General features: G+C 43.0%; 2 protein-coding genes across 3 annotated transcripts; both read left to right on the forward strand.

Moving 5' to 3' along the window:
* Positions 1-565: 565 nt before the first annotated feature.
* Positions 566-4,060, forward strand: zbtb43 (zinc finger and BTB domain containing 43). Of its 2 annotated transcripts, XM_041238451.1 has the most exons (3): positions 566-654; positions 920-1,068; positions 1,724-4,060. In XM_041238451.1, exon 3 carries the CDS (start codon positions 1,742-1,744, stop codon positions 3,125-3,127), a length of 1,386 nt encoding a protein of 461 aa, XP_041094385.1. In that variant the 5' UTR covers positions 566-654; positions 920-1,068; positions 1,724-1,741; the 3' UTR covers positions 3,128-4,060. The 2 variants fall into 2 exon arrangements, with proteins under 2 accessions (XP_041094385.1, XP_041094386.1); XM_041238452.1 differs by lacking the exon at positions 920-1,068 and having other exon boundaries at positions 567-654.
* A 3,679-nt stretch (positions 4,061-7,739) lies between these two features.
* zbtb34 (zinc finger and BTB domain containing 34) lies at positions 7,740-20,096 on the forward strand. The gene is made up of 2 exons (XM_041238534.1): positions 7,740-7,911; positions 11,263-20,096. Exon 2 carries the CDS (start codon positions 11,303-11,305, stop codon positions 12,887-12,889), a length of 1,587 nt encoding a protein of 528 aa, XP_041094468.1. The 5' UTR covers positions 7,740-7,911; positions 11,263-11,302; the 3' UTR covers positions 12,890-20,096.
* The last annotated feature ends 175 nt before the right edge of the window (positions 20,097-20,271 follow it).

Consider the following 20,271-nt stretch of genomic DNA (forward strand, 5'->3'; position numbering starts at 1 on the left):
ATCACTGCAATACACTTCAGTCTCCTTTTGGTTGTACTACTTTCCGTTTTTAGTTAAGAGCACGGGCACTATCAACTGTATGCAAATACGCTATTTATTAAAAACACTTTTGACTCAGGTGTATCTATCAGCCAGTAAATTGATGTGGTGGGTGCATACGTGTATTCATGAACTCCATGTAAAGTTAAACACGTAGCTGGTCATTTCAGTTATTAAAAAAATAATAATTATAAACGGGTGCCCCTCCCCTCCCCTAAAACCACCCCACTGGGAATGTACACAAACCGGACAGTGAGCTGCTTCCTGCATGATCCAAGAATGGAAGAATGGCGTGTCTGAAAACTTAGCATTGGTTTAATTCTGTGACGACAACTGCGTGGCTGTGCCGGGGTAATCACACGCTCCATGCATCGCTGCTGCAGGAGTCGTGCTTGCACTGCTGTCGCCTGCCTGCACTGCTGTCGCCTGCCCGCACTGCTGTCGCCTGCCTGCACTGCTGTCGCCTGCCTGCACGCCGTCCCCGCGCGGACGTGACGTCACGGTTTCCTGCCGAGGTGCGGGCTGGAGGAGGAGGAGAGAGAGGGAGAGGGAGAGGGAGAGAGAGGGGCTGGCTGTGGGGGGACTCGCTGAACCGGGGCAGAAATGACAGCACAGGTGAGAACCGGAGGACGCCTTCCCTGCCTGTTTCCAGGAAAGTGTCGTTTTAATTAAGGACGGGCCTGATTTTGTCAGAGTGATAGGAGTGAAGTGTCAAATACAGGCGTTTTGAGGAGGAGGAGGAGGAGGAGGAGGAGGAGGAGGAGGAGGAGGGGCTGAAACGCCAGTATGTTGATGTGCAGAGACATTGTAAATGTTTTGTTTGTTTGTTTGTTTGTTTTTTTAATTGCCTTGGCGTCTGGATTGAACGGTGATTGAACAGGCCTCGCATTGCACCCGGAGTAGTGTGAGATGTCTTACTGTGAAAATGTACAGGCACAGCCCTACTGAAACAGGACGAGCGAGTGTGCATTAATCTGCACCCTAATTAATGAGTTACAGCGACTCGTCAGAGGACAGCCCGCTCGGCAGGTACTGTGCTTTCATGGTTCATTTGACGGTATAGCTGGCCGGTGCGTACCTGATAGCTGCCTCAGCTTAGTTGTGGGTGTTTGTGCTGTAAACCATTATTTTGATCTGTTATTTAAAGATTTCTTAAATAAAGATGTAGGGTTTATTGTTGTTGTTGTTGTTTAGGAAGGTTGTTCCTTTTTAAGACCCTGTTGTTATAGATATCAGCCCTGCGTGTGCTTTCTGTAAAATACTGTATCAGTGTAACACAAGTCTTTGCATTGAATTGTCAGGCACTGGCATTGTTTGTCTGGAAGTAAACACCAGAATCCAAATGCATTTATAAAAACGAGTTAGAAACAAGTTTAGGTTAACAAAATATCTAAACTTTTCTTTAATGGCTTAGTAACTTTATATGACAAGGTGAGTCTTGGTGTTCATGTTGGTGTGCTAATGGTAGTCATATGAGGAATATACTCTGAGGAATAAAGACCAGTACTGTGTTGTTTCTGAATGGCTTTGTGAGCTTTTCTTAGCAGAAATTCATTAGCATTACAGTTTGTTTGTGTTATACATGTTTCATTCAGGGAGTGGGCAGACATAAGTGGGATACATGGACTTTAAAAGCTGGCATTCACTTTATTTTTTTTTGTTGTCTCTCTTGTCTTTTGATTAGGGATAGATCTCAGTAGCCATGGAACCTGAGGCAAACTGTTACCGTGTGGAATTCCCTGACTTCTCCTGTTCCGTTCTGCAGAAGCTCAACCAGCAGCGACAGCTGGGTCAGCTTTGTGACATCACAGTGGTGATACAGGGCCACCGTTTCAGAGCTCACAAGGCTGTCCTGGCTGCCAGCTCTCCTTACTTCTGCGACCAGGTGCTTCTGAAGAACAGCATGCGGGTCGTTCTGCCGGACATCATGCACCCCGATGTGTTCCAAAGCATCCTCCAGTCCTGCTACACAGGGAAGCTGCTGCTGCCAGCTTCGGAAATCGTGGGCTTCTTGACGGCAGCGAGCTTCCTCCAGATGTGGCACGTGGTGGACAAGTGCACGGAGCTCCTGGAAGGGAACCCAGCGGCCCTCTGCCACAAATCGTGCCACAGCAGCGACCACCGGTCTCCGAGCAGCAGCACCAGCGAGGGATTTGACCCGGCCCCAGGGGTGCCAGCAGAACAGTGCAAAACCCCTGCAGCACGGTCTAGAGACGGGGATCATCATAAAGAGGACAGCTTCTCGCCCCAGATGAACGAGCGGGACCATCCCCAGAGCATCTCTCCTGCAGAGCAGGACCGGTTCAGCACAGAGATGGGCAGTCAGGATGGGGAGGATGGGGCGAGCGCTGGGGCGGACTACCAGCACTCCAGGCCGCTCTATATCCAGCCCAGCATCATGTATCACAAGCGGTGGATCCAGGTGAAGGCAGAACAGTTCGCGCCAGAGGACTGCGACGCCTTGGCAGCTACGCCCATGACCGAAGAACCTCAAGCGTTGGACTCCGAGCTCACGAATCAAACCGAATACCAGCCCTCAAACACTGGCAGCTGTAATATCGAAGCTGGCGAGGCAGCGGAAAACTTTGACAAGAGCCAGGAGGGCCGACAAGCCTACGATGAGCAGCTGGACTTCTATGGGGCATCCATGGAGGAGTTTTCCAATGACAGGGTTGAGGGAGCCCTCGGCAGTCCCGAAGAGGACTCCCTGAAGGTGCAAGGGAGTGAGGAAAGCACGGAACTGCCCTCCGGCATCCAGGAGGAGACCTCTCATTCCGGCTTCACGGCAGTGGTTTATAAGCTGTACCCCTGCCAGTGTGGCAAAAGCTTCACGCACAAAAGCCAGCGGGACAGGCACATGAGCATGCACTTGGGGCTCCGGCCTTACGGCTGCGCAGTCTGTGGGAAGAAGTTTAAAATGAAACACCACCTTGTGGGTCACATGAAAATACACACAGGGATCAAACCCTATGAGTGCCACATCTGTGGGAAGAGGTTCATGTGGAGAGACAGTTTTCACCGGCATGTGTCGTCCTGCACCAAGGCTTACCAGGCAAAGAAAGCAGAGCAGACAGCAGACATCTGCTGACAGAGAGCAAGGGGACTGGGGTCCAAGCGCACTTAGAAATACGTAAAGGCAGCACAGACAGGGAATGGAGAACAAATGTGTGTTTTATTTGTTTTTAAGTGATGTTTAAATTGCATTGTATGCATTTTTGGGAAAGAAGGAATTTAAAGTCATGGAATTCTTTTAAAGTGGCAATCAATTAAAACCTTTTTTTTTTTTTTTTACTTGCACTGTAACTTGTACTGGGGCAAAATGACAAATCTCATTAATAGGGCTTCTGCTTCCCTGCATTCCCTGGGTATTGGTGACAGTAAGGGTTCCTATACATATGTTACATACAAACTCCTTCTTCCAGTTGGGAGGTTGGGAATGAGTCTGCTCATGTTCCGTATTAAATAGGGCTGCAACAAAGGGTACATTTTGACCTTTGAAGGTTGGGAACTCATTACCGAAGGCACGTTCAAACTTTCTATGGTACTAATTTGCATAATTTACTGGTGATGTCACCGTAGCTACTAGTTTATGATTGATTGAACATCCTATTATTTTACAGGTAAGCCACATAAATGGAATGAATCATTCACATGTAGTATACGTTATATGGATGTCTTTATATTTTAAATAAAAATACACATTGCTGCTGGTTGGGATATATACAGTAAGCTTGCATTGAGCAGCAACAACTGCAGTGAACTTACGCAAAACAAAGCTTTATTTATTTTACTACTAAAAATAATTTAACGGAAAAAAAAAATCCCCAACAGCAGAGGGGTTTCGAGACATTTCTTTCAGTACAGCTTCCATATACACACCTCGTTGCTGTCGAGATGGCGAATGAAAGGTTTGCTTCTGGATAACACGAGGGCAGGGGCGGACGACTGTCAGTTTTCAAAATTAAAATTAGTAGTGTTAGTGTATATTTTATATGTTTCAAACATATTCTACCATAGCACTTCTCTTACACTGTCTTGTACACCAGGTATTCAGTAGATATTTTACTGAAGCACTACAACCGCTATAGGTACCCCCCAATGCTTTGGCATATACCCTGCTCCATACACGGCAGCAGGGCCATACATAACTGCTTCGTATAACAGTTTGGTAGTGGATTTTAATACAGCAACCTTGGTTTAAGTGATGCGCTTATACAAGTCAAAAGATCGAATTTTGCATGTGACTTTTAATGTGTGATTTATAGCATTGACACATTGTGAAATAGTTTCTCTTACCAGAAGAAAAAAATAAATACAATACAATACAGTACTTGAATACCGCCTGACAGACCTTCGAAGGTTTAAAACTACCTTCGAAATCCTGGCTAGCGAACGAACCTTTGAACACATTCCTAGTATTAAATAGTGTCTATTTTGGCTATAAACAGGTCAAGAGGAGGCTATATATAAGATATGTACCGTATATCTTATTTCAGTGGCACTGATGCAAAATTAGTTCAATAGGGAACAGTGATGGCCTCAAAGGAATACTTTAAACCCTCTGCATTTTGTATCAGTTATCCCATGAATGATACCTTATGTGTTTTACTATGTTTTCTGCTCTCATGGATGTTTCGGCATGTTTAATGAAGTCACTGGCATCTTACTAGTGGGAGTGCCTGAGCAAACATGAACAAGGTGGAATTTCTGTAGCGAGGCTAGCAGACTACCATTGGTAAACAGCTAGGACTCATTCTTTTTTCCCTTGAATCCATGAGTTTTCCATTTAAGATCGTTTACATACTCACTAAGGTGGAGGAAATGACCTGTGCACACACAGTACCCAGTCACTGATATACTGGTTTCATTGCCCAGGCTTGCTCAGAGACAGCCCCACCAGTAAAATATCCTGATGACTTTATTAAACATGCCAAGTGTCCTTGAGCCATGTGATTTAAAAGACATACATTATCAAGGGGTAATAAAGGTATTGACAATGTCGACCCAGGGACTTTTTCGACCTGAACAAAGAAACAAGGACCAGGGGTCACAAATGGAGATTAGACAAAGGGGCATTCAGAACAAAAAATAGGAGGCACTTTTTTACACAGAGGATTGTGAGGGTCTGGAACCAACTCCCCAGTAATGAAGCTGACACCCTGGGATCCTTCAAGAAGCTGCTTGATGAGATTCTGGGATCAATAAGCTACTAACAACCAAACGAGCAAGATGGGCCGAATGGCCTCCTCTCGTTAGTCTTATGTTCTGAAAAAAGAGACTATTTTTATGTTATTCATTTTAAATACGCCTACTGTGTTTTGTTCTGGCAGTCATTTCCTTTAGTTGTAAATGTAAGAAAAGGAGCTGAAAATAAATGTTGCGGTTAATATGACTAAGTTCCGCGATGTCTGAGGTTTGCATGATTTAGGATTGCAAAGTGTTAGTCAGCCACAGGCATAGATGTGGGCCTACACAATGGACAGATGACATTTCCATGTATTTATTTTCTGTTTACTCATTTCATTATCTGTCATAGAGTTGAATGTTTTAATCTTCCAGCGGTGTGGTTTGTACTCTGTACTGTACCTGCCTTACTGGTATAAGGAGCAGATTATGCATATGGCTCACTGCAACATACAAATGAGAGCTTAATTAGCCACCTCCATTTTTTGCATCGCAGATTGCTGTTGTAATACGGGTATTCTGGATTCATAGCATAGCCACGTGCTGCAGGGTTTCTTGAATTAGCAGCATAGGAAAATCCCATTTTAGTTTTCCTTCGCCAGGATGGTTCTTTCTCTTGTTTTAGAATAGGCGTGTTAATGAACAGCTGTGATGTGTGCATAGGGCTGGTCCATTTTCAAGGGTCTTCGTGTTCTCAAACTACCTGTCCAAAAAAACAAAAAAAAAACATGTTCTTGAACTGTTCGGTCTTAGATCTTATTTAAGGACCGACTGTGAAGCAAAGCGTCCAGATTTAATGGAGTATTTTTATCTGTAAATATCTGTAAGGTTGTTTATTCTGTGACTTAGTGAACTGAATTTGCTTTAGTCTCTGTCCCCCCGCCCCGCCCCCCCCCCTTCTCTTTTAATCCATAGCTACTGGTTTGTGCAGTTGAATTATTTTTGTATTTTATGCACCAATTTGGGCTTTCTGAAAGCCCGTTTTGTTTAATTCACAACCAGAAATGGGACAATCGCAATGGATCTGGCGAGTAAATCTTGAAACAGTGTTAGGCATCGAAAAAGTAGCTCCTAATTAAACAGATCATTTGGGTGATAGTTAAGTTAGCTGCCAAATTTTTTTTTTTTTAAACTGACAGATTGCAAAATAAGTTATTGAAATTGCAGAAATAAAGGCTGAAGTGCTGTTTTTTCCTTCTGTTTAAAGGAAGACGTATTAGAAAGGGATTTCCTGCATGGCCTGGCAGTTGCATTTTGGTCGATGTTAACTGCTGTAATACCCAGCCCGTGTAATTTTGTTGAATTTGTATGAGTGTTTTCCATCAGCATTCGCCACTGGCTTGTGAATAATTATATCATAGATTCACGGCATAACATTTATACTGTAGTTGGGTAAAACAAAATGCATTACTTAATTCAAAAGATTCATGTTTGTAATTTATCCATTTATTAAATTGTACTTTTTATTCTATGTTTGAACTGTGATACTTCAACGCTGATATTGTGAATAAGGTTTAAAAATATGAGGTTTTGAAATTCTGGTATGCTCTTTATTAGCATATAAGTGTTTTTTTTTTTTTTTTTTTTTTTTTTACAACGTCTCAGTGGAATTTATGCAGTTTGTCTAACGTTTACTGGAATCATTCACATTCGTATTTTCTTCTCATAGAAGAACATTGTCAACCTCTTTTTTTTTTTGTACTAAAACGTGTTCAGCAATAAATACAGCTTGTTTCTGTCATTTTCCTTTTGTTATATGTATACATTTGTTCATTTAACACAGCTGGACCAACCTACAGCAGCTGACTGATCAAGGTTTGTAATCTGTAAGAATGTGTGTGTGTTTAATATATATATAGAGAGAGAGAGAGAGAGAGAGAGAGAGTATGTGTGTACTGGTAGCTTGCTAAACAGGTTGCTAGACTCCCCTCTTGTGGCAGAACAACATGCAAGATGCAAGTTCCCTGGTTGTACAAGACCCCCCTGCAGAGGCGCGGTCGATTCTGGTCATTCACTGGTCATAAGGACAGCCACTTGATGTTCAAGTGGAAATAAATCTCTAAAACTCGCTGGCACAATTCTGTTTCTCTCTTGATACTTAACAACATCAGGGCTTGAAGTGACCTTCGGCCCAACAAGCCACTAATATCGATCCAGCAGGGCTGGGTTTCATTTCCAGCCCGTGTTCATGAGGTGCTGAAACGGAGGCAGTGAGGAGTCTGATGTGCATCAGCAGGTCTTCAAGTGAAGCTGCCTCATAGCAACTCTCAAGCCCGGCCACTCCTCAGGGAGTCCTCTAGCCTGAGTTCATCTGTACCGTACTGCCACGCTTTTAGAAATACGAACTTTGTAAATTCACTGGCACACGTTTACACAAAAAGTGTCCCGCAGTTACGGGTGCTGTACCGCCACACAGCACGGCTCGATTCCCGACTGGCGCCGAGTTCCGCCCGAACCTTTCCGAACAGCCCTTCCCGACCCGGAAGCGTGCGCTCACGGGAGTTTCCGGTCGGGTTGGGAAGCAGCAGCAGCCGCCGCCGGAGTCGGAGGAGGAGGAGGCCTGGAGCAAAGCGAGCCGCTGCTGGGGGGAATGGGAGCGATTTAACCGGGACAACGTGAGACCGCAGCCCGCTGGCGCTTTGGCAGAGACGCGAAGCACTCCGCGGCGCCGGGTGTGACCCCAGCGAGGTAGCCCGTGTCTTGTGTTTTCCTCTGCCTGCTGCACCGTTACAGTTTGCAGAGCCCCGGTTCCGCCGCGGCTGCAGTCTTCACGCACTCGAGTTTTTATGACCTGAAAACGTTCATTTCGCATTTCCACTCCGCGGTAGGATTGTTTCGTTTTTGAAACTTTTGTTCAGTAAACTGCCGCTTTTAGTCCCTTCGTGAGTTTTGTAGTTGCAGGTATTTAATTCGGACTTTTTAAGTGAGTTGCCACGAGAGTAGTGTGTCATGGTGACAGTTTAATCATTTCAGAGATGTGCTGCATTTGTGAATGTCTGCTGACACTGTAATCGCAAGCTAAGGTCGTGACCGCGTCGCTCGAAAGCTTTTTCATATACCCTTTTTCACGTGTGCGTTGTTACATTACATCTGTTAAGCGAATCTGAACATATTGGACGAGTTTTCCAACTAAACTCCAGTGTTTGGGTTAGGTTGCGATTTCAGTTATTCAGCAGTTTTTGTGTTGCATTCGGGGTTATAATCTGTAATTCATCGTGTACTGCTCAGATGCACGGGCGAAACGAGCTTTGCTTGACAAGCTGTGAAAGTAAACCGTTTGTGCAAACTAAACTTTTCAGATGTGCTCTGCAGCTAACAGCTACGAGTCGCTTTCGGAATAACGCCATTAGCGCGTAGTGCCTGGCACAGTTAACCCGACTGTCTTCTGTGTGAGCACGATGTACTCAATTAAATTGCATACCCTACCAGGAAATGTAATTTCAGTAAGTACGGGTGTTGTGTGGGTCAAGTTCCAGGGTCGAGCCGTGCATACTAATAATAAATTCTACTGGGAGCAAATTTGACCAGTTCTTGCATGTGTTTTAAGCCTGGTGAATTTATTTACTTTACAACTGAGACATTTTTTTCATTTTGTATTAAAATATAATACTAAACGATTTGACTATGCAATGCTCTCTCTCTCTCTCTCTCTCTCTCTCTCTCTCTCTCTCTCTCTCTCTCTCTCTATCTTTTTTTTTGAATGTCTCATATTACACCCCAAGGATAAATGAATTACTAATTTGTACTTTTGGACAGTATAGGAAGCTTCTAGAGACTAATGAGACTTAGACTTAACCTGTTTCCCATTGAAAATTGTCCACCGGAGTTAAGTCATCTGACTTGTAAGAGTTAACTATTCCTTCAGTGATCGTTTATGGAAATTCCAGCAAAAAATAAATACACAAAGTTAGAGGTTATTTTGTGCCAGCTGCCAGTTTTTTATTGGATTGCTAAGTTATAAACTGATGCAGAGTTTGAAGCGGGTGGCTTGTTGACCGCGCTGGGTCACCCTGCAGACTCCATTTGAAATATCATTAAAAGGGCTCCATATTTGAAAGGAGGGTTTTGAGTTCCAACACACACGCTCTCTAGTTTGTTTGAAAACAGAATCGGTTTTTGAAACTTTATCAGGTTAATTAGGTCACTGTGCTTAAATTTTTTTTTTTTTAATCCCTGATTTAATTGAGCTGTTTTGATGATTTGTGGCTAAGAGGCTGGTGTAGGTTTTTCTCCTAGGAGCCTGTCTGATTTAATTAGCTTTGCAGATCCCTGGCAGTGCAGTAAGCATGACCCTCACCACAAAACAAATATTGTCATTGCAAATACTGATGGATCTAAAGAGCTCGCCCAATTACCCAGTCACCTGAGATTCATGGATAGGTTTTATGGGTACAGTGGGCAGTAAAATAATATGGGGGGAGGTATTGTAACCAGCTGACGTAACGTCAAAGGGTGTTTTGCCCCTGGCTTCTTCATTCACAGGACCCGATGTAAGGTTCTCATTGTTTTCCCTGCTCTGTTTCAGAGCACTTACGCTTGCTTGAGCTAGGGTAAGTGGGTGGGGGCACACATTCCAATCATAGTCTGCACCTGCGCCCTAGGCCTCTTTCAGGCTGTCTCCCGCCGATCTCGCTTGTCAGCGCAAGAGGCAGACCCGGGGATGAGTTCCTGTAAAAACCAGCTGAGTAATCTGGAAGTACAAGGATGGAGCAGAAATAGGGTCAGAAAGCAGAGTTAACTATCAGGCATTCGCCAGGCAGTCCTGGAGAAATTAGCATTGAAGCAGAAGATGTATACCTGTTCTGTTATGGAGCTCAAATATAAAGTGTCTTTCCAGTCTCTTTGATGTATTTATGTATTTTTCTTTATGAAATCTTTGTTCGGAATGGATTAGCAGCATCTGCCAGTTGGCTGGTTTTATCTTTTTTTTTTTTTTTACATTATTATTTTAGTTTTAGTTGAAGATGACTCTGTTAACATGGTTCGCTCCCCACTGGTTAAGTTTGATAATGGTTTCATTGTGATCGTGCTATTACTTTACTGAGCTGCCACGTGCATAACATCACGCCTCTTAGCAAAACAGGGTTATTGATACCAAGGCTAGATAGTAAACCTGCTGTGTCCGTGTAGGTGTTTATAGGCTAGGTGGCACACTCGGCTAACCCACTTGACCTGCAAGCTTTCAGTTTTGGAGGCCAGGGACAGAATCCAGCTGTGGATATTTAATCATTATCACCAAAACCCCACCACCACTGAGGCGCGCTCTGTCCCTTGCGTGAAGGGCAGTCTGCTGTACCATGCCGTCTTCCTCCATCATGCCTAAGTGTTTAACATTACGTTTGCGAGCACCGAAACGATACGCATCAACTAAAAAGAGGCATTTTGTTGGGATTTTTTAAAAGCAGAGAAAATGAGCAGCAGCATTTGGAAAGCCCCGGCAGCTGTTGCTATGATACGCAGCCACCTGTTTGCAGAGCAGAGGTGAGGACATACCAGCTGCCAGGTGTAGATGCTGGTGTTACTGTCACCACATAGCCAGGGTGGAAGTGAGATTCCCTGCCAGCTCTTTACAACCAGGCAGTGTGTGTGTGGTGTTGGCAGCCTCCCCAGAATGATCCAATGAACAAAGTGTATTGGGAAGCTCCAGAATTGTAGAGGGCCCATGTTTGGTTCTTATTTAGCAAAAATGTCCGTGCTTTTGCAAAACGGGCACGTTTTCTTTTCCCTAATTTCAAATCCTGCGTGCTTTGCCTGAAACCTGTTTCCTTTTCATACTTCCAGTTTGCAAAAATGTAATAACGTGTCTGTCTTCAGGTGCTGATGCGATGCTAATACCCCAGGGCGCCTGCAAGTGAAATTCATCAAAATCAGCTGTTAGGTCAGCAGCTTATAACGTACTGTAGCACTTTTTGCAGCAACAAGCCATTTTTTAAAGGGGGGCAGTAGTTTTACATACTTTACTGTCACAAACAAAATGCTTCTATATATTAGGGGAGACTTAAACTAACCATGATGTGTTTCTTGCTTACTTTTCAACAGGCTGTCTTTACAAAATAAATAAATAAATAAAAAGCAAGAAATGGACACCAGCAGCAGCTACGTGGAATTTGACGTGCCGGAGTACAGCAACACTGTCCTGAGGCAGCTCAATGAACTGCGCCTGCAAGGGAAGCTGTGTGACATCATCGTCCACATCCAAGGGCAACCGTTCAGGGCCCACAAAGCCGTCCTGGCAGCCAGCTCCCCCTACTTCCGGGATCACTCTTCCCTGAGCACCATGAGCGGGCTGTCCATCTCGGTCATCAAGAACCCTGACGTGTTCGAGCAGCTGCTCTGCTTCTGCTACACTGGGCGGATGTCTCTGCATCTGAAGGACGTCATCAGCTTCCTGACGGCGGCCAGCTTCCTGCAGATGCAGGCTGTCATCGACAAGTGCACCCAGATCTTGGAGGGCATCCACTCGAAGATCAGCCTCCCTGGAGGGGGAGGAGAGGGAGACTCCACCATGTGCAGCAAGGAGAGCCCGCAAGGCGTCCGCAATGGGGTCAAAGACCGCAACCTCTTCGTCAACCCCATCGAGATCTCTCCGCCTTACTTCTCCCGGCAGGCCAACGTGTCCTCCAGCGACTCCTCCAAGCTGGACTCCATGTCGGGGAAGAGCCTGAGGCTCCGGCTGCAGGAGGAAGGGCAGTCGGACCGGGGGAGCAGCGGGAGTGTCTCGGAGCACGAGACCCCGATGGAAGGAGACCACGAGCAGGTGGAGCTGATCGGCCGGGATGGGCAGGTGACGGATATCAAGGTGAAGATGGAGAAGTCGGACCGGCCCAGCTGCTCGGACAGCTCTTCGGCGGGAGACGACGGCTACCACACGGAAATGGTAGATGGCGAGCAGGTGCTGGCTGTCAGCGTGGGCTCTCACGGGTCCGTCCTGCAGCACTCCACTTACGCGTACCCGCAGACGGCCTCCCAGTCTTCCTCCTTCCTGAGCCTCAGCAACTCCAGCCCCTCGCGTTCCATGCTCAGCGGGTTCCGAGGGGGGCGGGCACATCCCAAAAGGGCCGTCGCGGTGCCGGTGGAGGCACCCAGCGGGATGAGCACAGCAGCAGCAGCAGCAGCAGCTGAGGATGGGGAGGCGGTGCTGGGCAGCCCCGGCTTTGAGAACGACATCCGGGAGAGGAGCATGAGGGGCCAGTGGTATCCCTACAATGAGCGTCTTATCTGCATCTACTGCGGGAAGTCCTTCAACCAGAAGGGGAGCCTGGACCGCCACATGCGGCTGCACATGGGCATCACCCCTTTTGTGTGCAAATTCTGCGGCAAGAAGTACACGCGCAAGGACCAGCTGGAGTACCACATCCGGGGCCACACGGACAACAAACCTTTCCACTGTGAGATCTGTGGCAAGTGCTTCCCCTTCCAGGGCACCCTCAACCAGCACCTGCGGAAAAAGCACATGAGCGGGGCTGAGGTGCGCAACCACATGGAGTCCCCCGAGCCAACAGAGGGGGCTGGCGAGCAGAAAGAAGCGGAGGAGCCCCTGGCCTCCGAAAGCAGCGCGGAATACAGCGCCCACTTTGGCGAGGAGGCTCCAGTCAATGACGACAACGGTGAAGATGGCATGAAAAGCAGCCCTGACGAAGCTCAGGCATCAAGATGTGATTTTTAGGGTTTAATTTTTTTTTTTATATGTATTATTATTTTGTTATTTTTGGATGTCGTTTTACAGTTTCTCCATTTCATACCGTCATCGCAAAAAAAAGTATTGTTTTAAAAACGATGCACAACTAAAAAAAAAAAAAAAAGAGGGTATGCTATATACATGATTGCTGTAGGTTGAGAGTATTGAGTTAGGGGAAAGAAAGGGTTTGTTTTATAGGGTAAGGCAAAATAAGTGGTTTAGATCAGGTCCAACAGAAACGGTTGGATTCTTTTTTGTAGGATTTTTTTTTCCTCCTCCTCCTGTAAATTCAAGTAAGATAGGCATGTTGCAGTAAGTGTACTAATGCGCAAGCTTAGCTAGAGATTCAGTGAGCAGGATCAATTGTCAGTTCAAAAGCATGTAGCCTTGAACACATTTCAGAACCGGGTCAATTGAATACTCTTCACATGACCCTGTGTAACATTTACAGTGCTGGTTGAAAGTGTCGCCGGACACAGCAGTGGTTCAGAGTGTACTAAACGCTTAATTACATATAGTAAGGTAGTATATTATCAGATGTTCTCATTGTGTGGATCTTTTTGGTAACCAAATGGTAACCAAATACAGGAAAAGTATCTGTGCTCCTGGAGTGGTTAAAATAGCACTTAAGAAGTAGAGTAAGGATGGGTACCGCTGCTTTTCCAGTTAACATGTTAGATTTGTATTATTATTTTTTATTTAAACCAAACAAAGTTTTAACTTTTATCTGAGCGTTGAAACATACCGAAAGGTGCACACCGCTGGGGGCAATTTACTTTGTAGCAGTTCAGAGCTCCTTGGCTACAGGTGTAACTGTGTTTTGCTTGGGGAAAATGTACGTTGTTACCATAATATTTGGTAATAATAATGTTTTTGGTTTTTGTTTGATTTTGTGTAATCCATAGTCGTCGTCATTGTTCTGGTTTAGAAAAAGGCAGTGTGCAAACGTGTTGGGGGACAGGACAGGACAGGACGGGACGGGACGGGACGGGACGGGACGGGGGTGACTAACTATCTGCTATCTTACAAGCAGGGCGGAATGGGTACGGAAACTAAAATGAAGTTAGATAAGCGACACTTTCTCCAAACTTTTTTTTTTTTTTTTTTTTTGTATGTGATCCAAACCTCAATGCACTTTTTAAAATACAGAACTGAAACAGATGTGACTGGGCCATTTTAGACGAAACAAATACAGTATAGCAAATATCTCAGTATTTACAACTGATAGCCACTAATGTACACAGGTAACCGTATTCTACATTTAGCTGTATTCAGAATGCACAATCACTGTACTGCAGCAGATTTCAAGTGAGACAGCTAATCATAGCTTCTACATCACTACTGAATGGGACTTAAGAAAGTTATGAAAGAGGTAGTGTAACCTTTGTTATTTTCCATTGTAATCCACCAGTTATTACAGAAGACGCACTAGCAACTATTATACTGTTATTATACCCACGTAGGACTGTTATGATAGTGCTTGTCTAGCTTTCTTGTCCCGTTTTAACTAATTTGCTGTCATTTTTCTTTTTTTTAACAGAAATAACTGTTTTTTTTTTGCTTCTACATTATTTGAAAACCTGGTGCTGTTTTTTTTTTATTTTTTTATTATGCATTCTTCAATGTACACGTTATGTAACTTGGGTCACTACAGCCAACTGAATGTGAATACTCTGACACGCATCCTATGTAGCTTTAAGAGTACGTACTGTTGAAAAGGGTCTGTGATTGGCTAGACTGGAGAACAATTGCCGTTAACACATATCGTCCATCCTCACTTGTTCTCCAAAGTCTACACAGCTACTGTTTTAAATGCGTCTCCGATCAGGTGTGAAAATGAACACTGTGTGCGTTTCCATGCTGAAGTTAAGGCTGTACTGATTTGCATTAAACTCCCCTATAACTCGCTTGCTTTTCTGTAAGCAGAACACAAGAGTGGGCGTTCAGATTTTCAGCTTTCAGATGCAAAAAAACAAAACATTGATCTGTTGAACAAACGTTGAGCTTACTAAAAGGTACCTGGTTTGGTTGTATTACAAACAGGCTAAATTTACATAACCTGTTCTGTAAGCATAGATTAGTATTCATAAAGGCTTTCTCTCTTTTTATATACAAGATTTCTTAGAAAAGAGCCTGCCCCATGCATTAATGAACTTGAACTAAGTGACACCGTCTAGAATATAAAATCGCGATGGCTTTACCTGTACCAAATTACCAAACTGTATCATGTACATTTTATTATTTTAAACTGCTTCGAATGACTCAGTTCATATCTTCTACTGTAGATCTAGAACAAGGAACACGTAAAAGGATCACAAATTTGAAAAGGGATTTGAAGTTTTTTTTTTTTTTTTTTTTGGTCTTGCCGGCATCGAGTACTTGTGTTTTCTTGGTAGGTGTATTTGAGGTGGGAGAGAAAGGGGGTATAACTACATCTTCCCACCCATAATTAACATTAGGCTTTACTGTTGAGTTTACCAAAGAATTTGCCAAAAAATAAATCCCAGTTCTTTATTTGGAACATATCGAAGTGAAAATGCAGTGACTTCCACTGCTTGTAGGTCAGTAGTCGAAGCTGTTAATGGAACTGTAGTGGGAAAGCAGATTTAACCAGAAGTGTTGCTGTCGATTTTACTCTGAAGTTGATCTGGCATATAAACCTTGAAGACCTTGAGATAGCAATCTCAGAGTTCACAGTCATTCACAGGACTGAAGAGCAGTGCTTCCCAGAACAGCGAACCTCGGTTAGTCCCGGGGGCGTGTTATTATATATTCAGGATACTACTTTGTGACCTTGCTGTTTCTAATTTGGAGCCGTTCAAGCAAACTTCCAGAGAACAGAGGACAAACACACCTTTGCTAATAGTGAAAATGTCCAAAACGTAGTGTTTCCGAACCTTCCTGTATTCCATTCCTGGATGACAGTAACTTTTATACAGTTTATAAACACAATTATACACAAGCTTGTAATGAGACAAAAAACAAGCCAGTTTTTTTTTTTTTTTTCTGTCCCCCAGGGCAGTTCCTCAACAGATGATTAATTATGAAAGTACGGCAACTGTTCTTTTGTGTGTTCCGTGTTAGCTTGGCCTGAAACGAGCTGTCCTGGTTTTTATTTTGCAGTGTTAGGAGAATACAAAGCCATAACAAGGTTTATGTGCTGCAGTGGTTCTGACTTTGAACTTTTGTATCTGATGTATTTGCACCAGGGTTTTTTATTGTTTTTTTTGTTTTGTTTTTTGTTTTTATTAAAACAGCTGGCATCTTGATTTTTTTTTAAAACTGTGCCTTGTCGCATGAAAAAATACAATTTGCCAGCTTTCCATCAAGGAAATGCATGGTCCTTTTTTTTTTTTATTGCGTTTTGTTTTCTTTTGTATACTGTTCATGTCCGAAGACAGGCGATATTGGAGTAAGCTTTGAAAATATAATGGATATATCTTTTCTCAGTGTCTAATCAACTGATTTTTAATTTAATTGTGTTTTAATAGTAGGTTGATCTAGTAGTATTATCACTTCATTTATATTGAATGCAGAATTGGTAAACCATGCTGTGATATCATAGTTTTTAAACAAATGCATTAATGAATTCCTGATCATAGAGGCCAATGCATATTTGAGTCCCTTTTATGTTATCAGGTGATTCGGTGTCTCTGAATTGTTTTGAGGACGCTGTCCTTGATCTGCTACTACATACTGTGAATTCCTGCAGACTTACATTTTCTTTTAAATGTAAGTCTTGTTCTTACAGTACACGAACCTGTAAATAAGACTTTTTTTGATCTATAAACACTTGTAAATACAGTAGTTTCTCATCATGTTGACACCTGTCCTGTACACACTGAATTGTGTAATGTTGGAAACTTTCTTGACGTTTTTTCTCGGACAGAGCAGTCTCTGTGCTGTGTTGCACAGAGTCTACGTTGGTCACTAGATTTCCATTTTGCATTTATTATCAAATAGCTGGACTTTTTTTTTTTTTAAATTAAACACATCACCAGTCAAAGGCAGCATGTTGTAGGAAGTTTAGTGTGCATTTAAATATGCGTGCAAGCTATAGGAAATAGTCATTGTTAAAATCTTTGACACATTCAATAAGTAACCAAAATGTGAAAAAACATACACAGACACATCTGTTTGGGGGGAGGGGTTAAACACTGGGGATGTTCACAGGCTGTTTAACAGTAACACTTTAAAAATATCATCTGCACGCTCATAAGAGGAATTTGCAGCCATTCTCTTGAAGTGGAAGCAACTGGAATCTTTGCATTAAACAGTAACTGTGAGTATAGGTGTACAAGTGAATGATCAGATGATGTTGGATGCACAGGTACAGTTTTTTACTCATCGCTCTCATTCTCAATATTGGTTACTGAAGCACACAGCTTTTATTGCAGTCGATGTATTACTTTGTGTTTATTGTTTTTGATTATTATAACAGTTCAGCCTCCCCTAAAAGGGACTCAAGTATGAAATGCCTCGACTACTTTATTATTATAATTATTATTTTATAGGGAATTTTACCCTTGAATGGTGCTTTCAGACTGGTCAGGGTTATTTATTAATTTTATATATAAATATATATATATATATAAATAGTATTTGGAAAAAATATATATACTTGTGTAAATGCTTTATATGAAATATATGTACTAATCATGCATTATAATTCCACAGTGCTCACTTATCAACTGACTGACACTCAGTTGAGTTCACTCAAACTGTTCAAAACGGTTCCACAAAATAAGTACATTGTTGAGGGCAGGTGGGGTGGGAGGGGGGTGGAGGCTTCGGAAAGCAGAGATGCTTGTATCCGCTGGTCTCTTCCCACAAAAGAACAGCGTTTGCGTAGATTTGGGATGGTTGCAGTAGCCCCTTCTTTAAAGTCCCGCTACAGTTTGAGCATGTCGGCTAATCGGAGTGCACCCTTGTCTTATGAGCCGAGTGTTCTTTTAATGCTTAAGTTTTGTAGTATATATCGGTGACTGGTAAACTGCAAACATGCCTAATTGTCATCATTAAACGGGCGATTTGCAGATGTCCCAAATGGCAAATCCAGTTTACTAAATGGACTGCTGCAATTCAGACTCCCATCAATAAGCTTCCCTCCCCTGTTTCGTTACCCCACCGAGGGACAGGCGAGAAATAAGAATCGGGTAGTTTATGAACACTGATCCTGTGCAAAGTCTTCCATTGCTTTCCATGAAATATTTTCACAACTTTCCTGTATTTTTTATTTTTTTATTTTTTGAAAAAAGCAATAAACTTCTCAATGTAATAACTATTAAAATGAATACTATTAAGACTCTTGAAACTTTTAACACGTCACTGCAAGGAATGGAAGACTTTTAGTTTGCCAGGGAGCTATTTTGATTTGGACAATACACATTTTGGAAACGGGGCGGGGAGGGGTTGTCTATGTACGTATTTTATTTTTAGGGGGGTGTTTGGACAGGTTGAGTGAAGAATCAAAGGTGTAACTTTGTAATCGCTTTTGACTTGTGCTGTAACACCCGGTGGGTGTACGTGTGTCAAGTTAAAGGATGAACTGCAGGTCTGTATTTGGCTGCAGCTGGTGCTATTGTGTAGTAATACTGTGACACTAGGAGAAGTGGTTTGTAGTTGCACCTCCGCCTGTGTCCAAACAAAGAAGGGATGGTGGGCTGAATACCCACTTCGGGAGTCCCAGACTGTTCAGAACTAAATTATAACTGTCTTCAGCCTCGCTTTGATCTGTACAATGCTTCTTTCTCATCTGTTTTATATTTTTACATTCCCTTACTTCTGAATGGTGTTTGCAATCCGGGGAGGGAAATAAGACTCCCATTGCATAGCAGTTTGATTCATTCCTCATTTTACTAGGAGATTCATAACACACACCAGAGCGCGTTCCCTATACACTGTGGCTAATCAAGATCATACTGAAACCTGGAATGGGTGAAAATGCTCATGCAGCAAGACTCTTGCTGTATTTCCGTCCCTGCAGTCATGAGAGCGTTCCGTTTCTCCAATACTGAGTTCTCATGTTCGTCTAAGTAAGGTTTTTACTTGGCTTTGAACATGCTCTTGCTGTCTGTGTAAATGTCAGCGCACAGGATTTGCTAGGCAAGCTCAAAGCCCAGGATTAGAGAACAAACTCACTGCTGGAGCAACGCAAAAACTTTGACTTCCCTTGCAATTGATGGCGTTTTGCAATTACATTGTAAAGTGAAAGAGTCAGTTTAACAGTTGCTACCTTCCCTTCCTCCTTTTAGTTCTGAACAGAGCGCCGTGGAGTCCCTTTAGCCCACTGTACCTGCAACCTCTCAACTCAACTCAACTCAACTGTGAACCTCAGAAACTCTGCTGTTTGAAACTGTGCCGTATGTTAAGCTAGCTAGGGCTTATGCTGTAACAATATTTAAATTGCCATTTATAAATTGATTTTATAGCATGAATTATAGAAAAAAGATATTTATTCAAATGATATATTTTACTCATAACCATTCTGTTATCTGGGTTTTACCTGATTTGTGACATTACTTTCAGTGCTGCTTTTTTATCATAGTGTTTGATTCTTTCTTTTTTTTTTGTTTTTTTTTTCTTGCTTGTAAATTGCTTTCTTATGATACAAAGAATATGTCAGGGGGGGGGGGGCATTGCGTTTTGTTTGTAAAATAAAACTGCTGCTGTAGCAAACTGGCGTCTAGGGTTTTTTAATTAGTAAAGAATAATATTACACTGTAATGGTTGCTAATGCTCTTGTATCTGCCTTGATGCACTCTAGAGAGATCCAAGTTTTTTTGTATAATATACTACATCCTCTCAGGGGAGGTTAACATGTAAATAAAACTGGCCAGATCTTCGCTGCATAACTAAACAAATATTTCACAGTAACGACAGTCTGTAGAGCACTCCAGTAATAGAGCAGTATTGACTGTATTGCGTCAATCCACCACCAGAGGGCGCCCTTGTGTCAGAAGTGACATTTCCGTATAAACTTGTATTCAGCTGATCAGGACAGTGGTGGAATTGGTTTCAGTTTCACACAAAAAGCCTCATCTGTGTGTGCAATGCATCAAGTGTGAAGAATAGCATGCACTTTTTTTTTGTTTGTTTGTTTAAACACTAAGCAACACGAAGAACATAAATACTTTGACTGCAATGCATTACAAAATAGACCTGTGACACACGTCCTCTCCACAAACAAAGTTACATAACGAAGTGGACTGGTAATCTGCGCACATGATGCTCTACACACTCAACCTTTTAACTATTTCTAACACGCAGCTCTCTGGTATGTACGGAAATGCAGTCCCATTTACAGAACCACAGAGTGCTTGAATAGACTGCCTCAAAGCTTAAACTTTCAGGATTGTTTTTTTTAAAGA

This window comes from Polyodon spathula, chromosome 49 (assembly GCF_017654505.1).
Source record: "Polyodon spathula isolate WHYD16114869_AA chromosome 49, ASM1765450v1, whole genome shotgun sequence".
Taxonomy (NCBI): Eukaryota; Metazoa; Chordata; class Actinopteri; order Acipenseriformes; family Polyodontidae; genus Polyodon; species Polyodon spathula.

Coding starts and splice junctions, on each gene's coding strand:
- zbtb43 (XM_041238451.1), top strand. CDS start 1,742: ATGGAACCTGAGGCAAACTGTTACCGTGTGGAATTCCCTGACTTCTCC.
- zbtb34 (XM_041238534.1), top strand. CDS start 11,303: ATGGACACCAGCAGCAGCTACGTGGAATTTGACGTGCCGGAGTACAGC.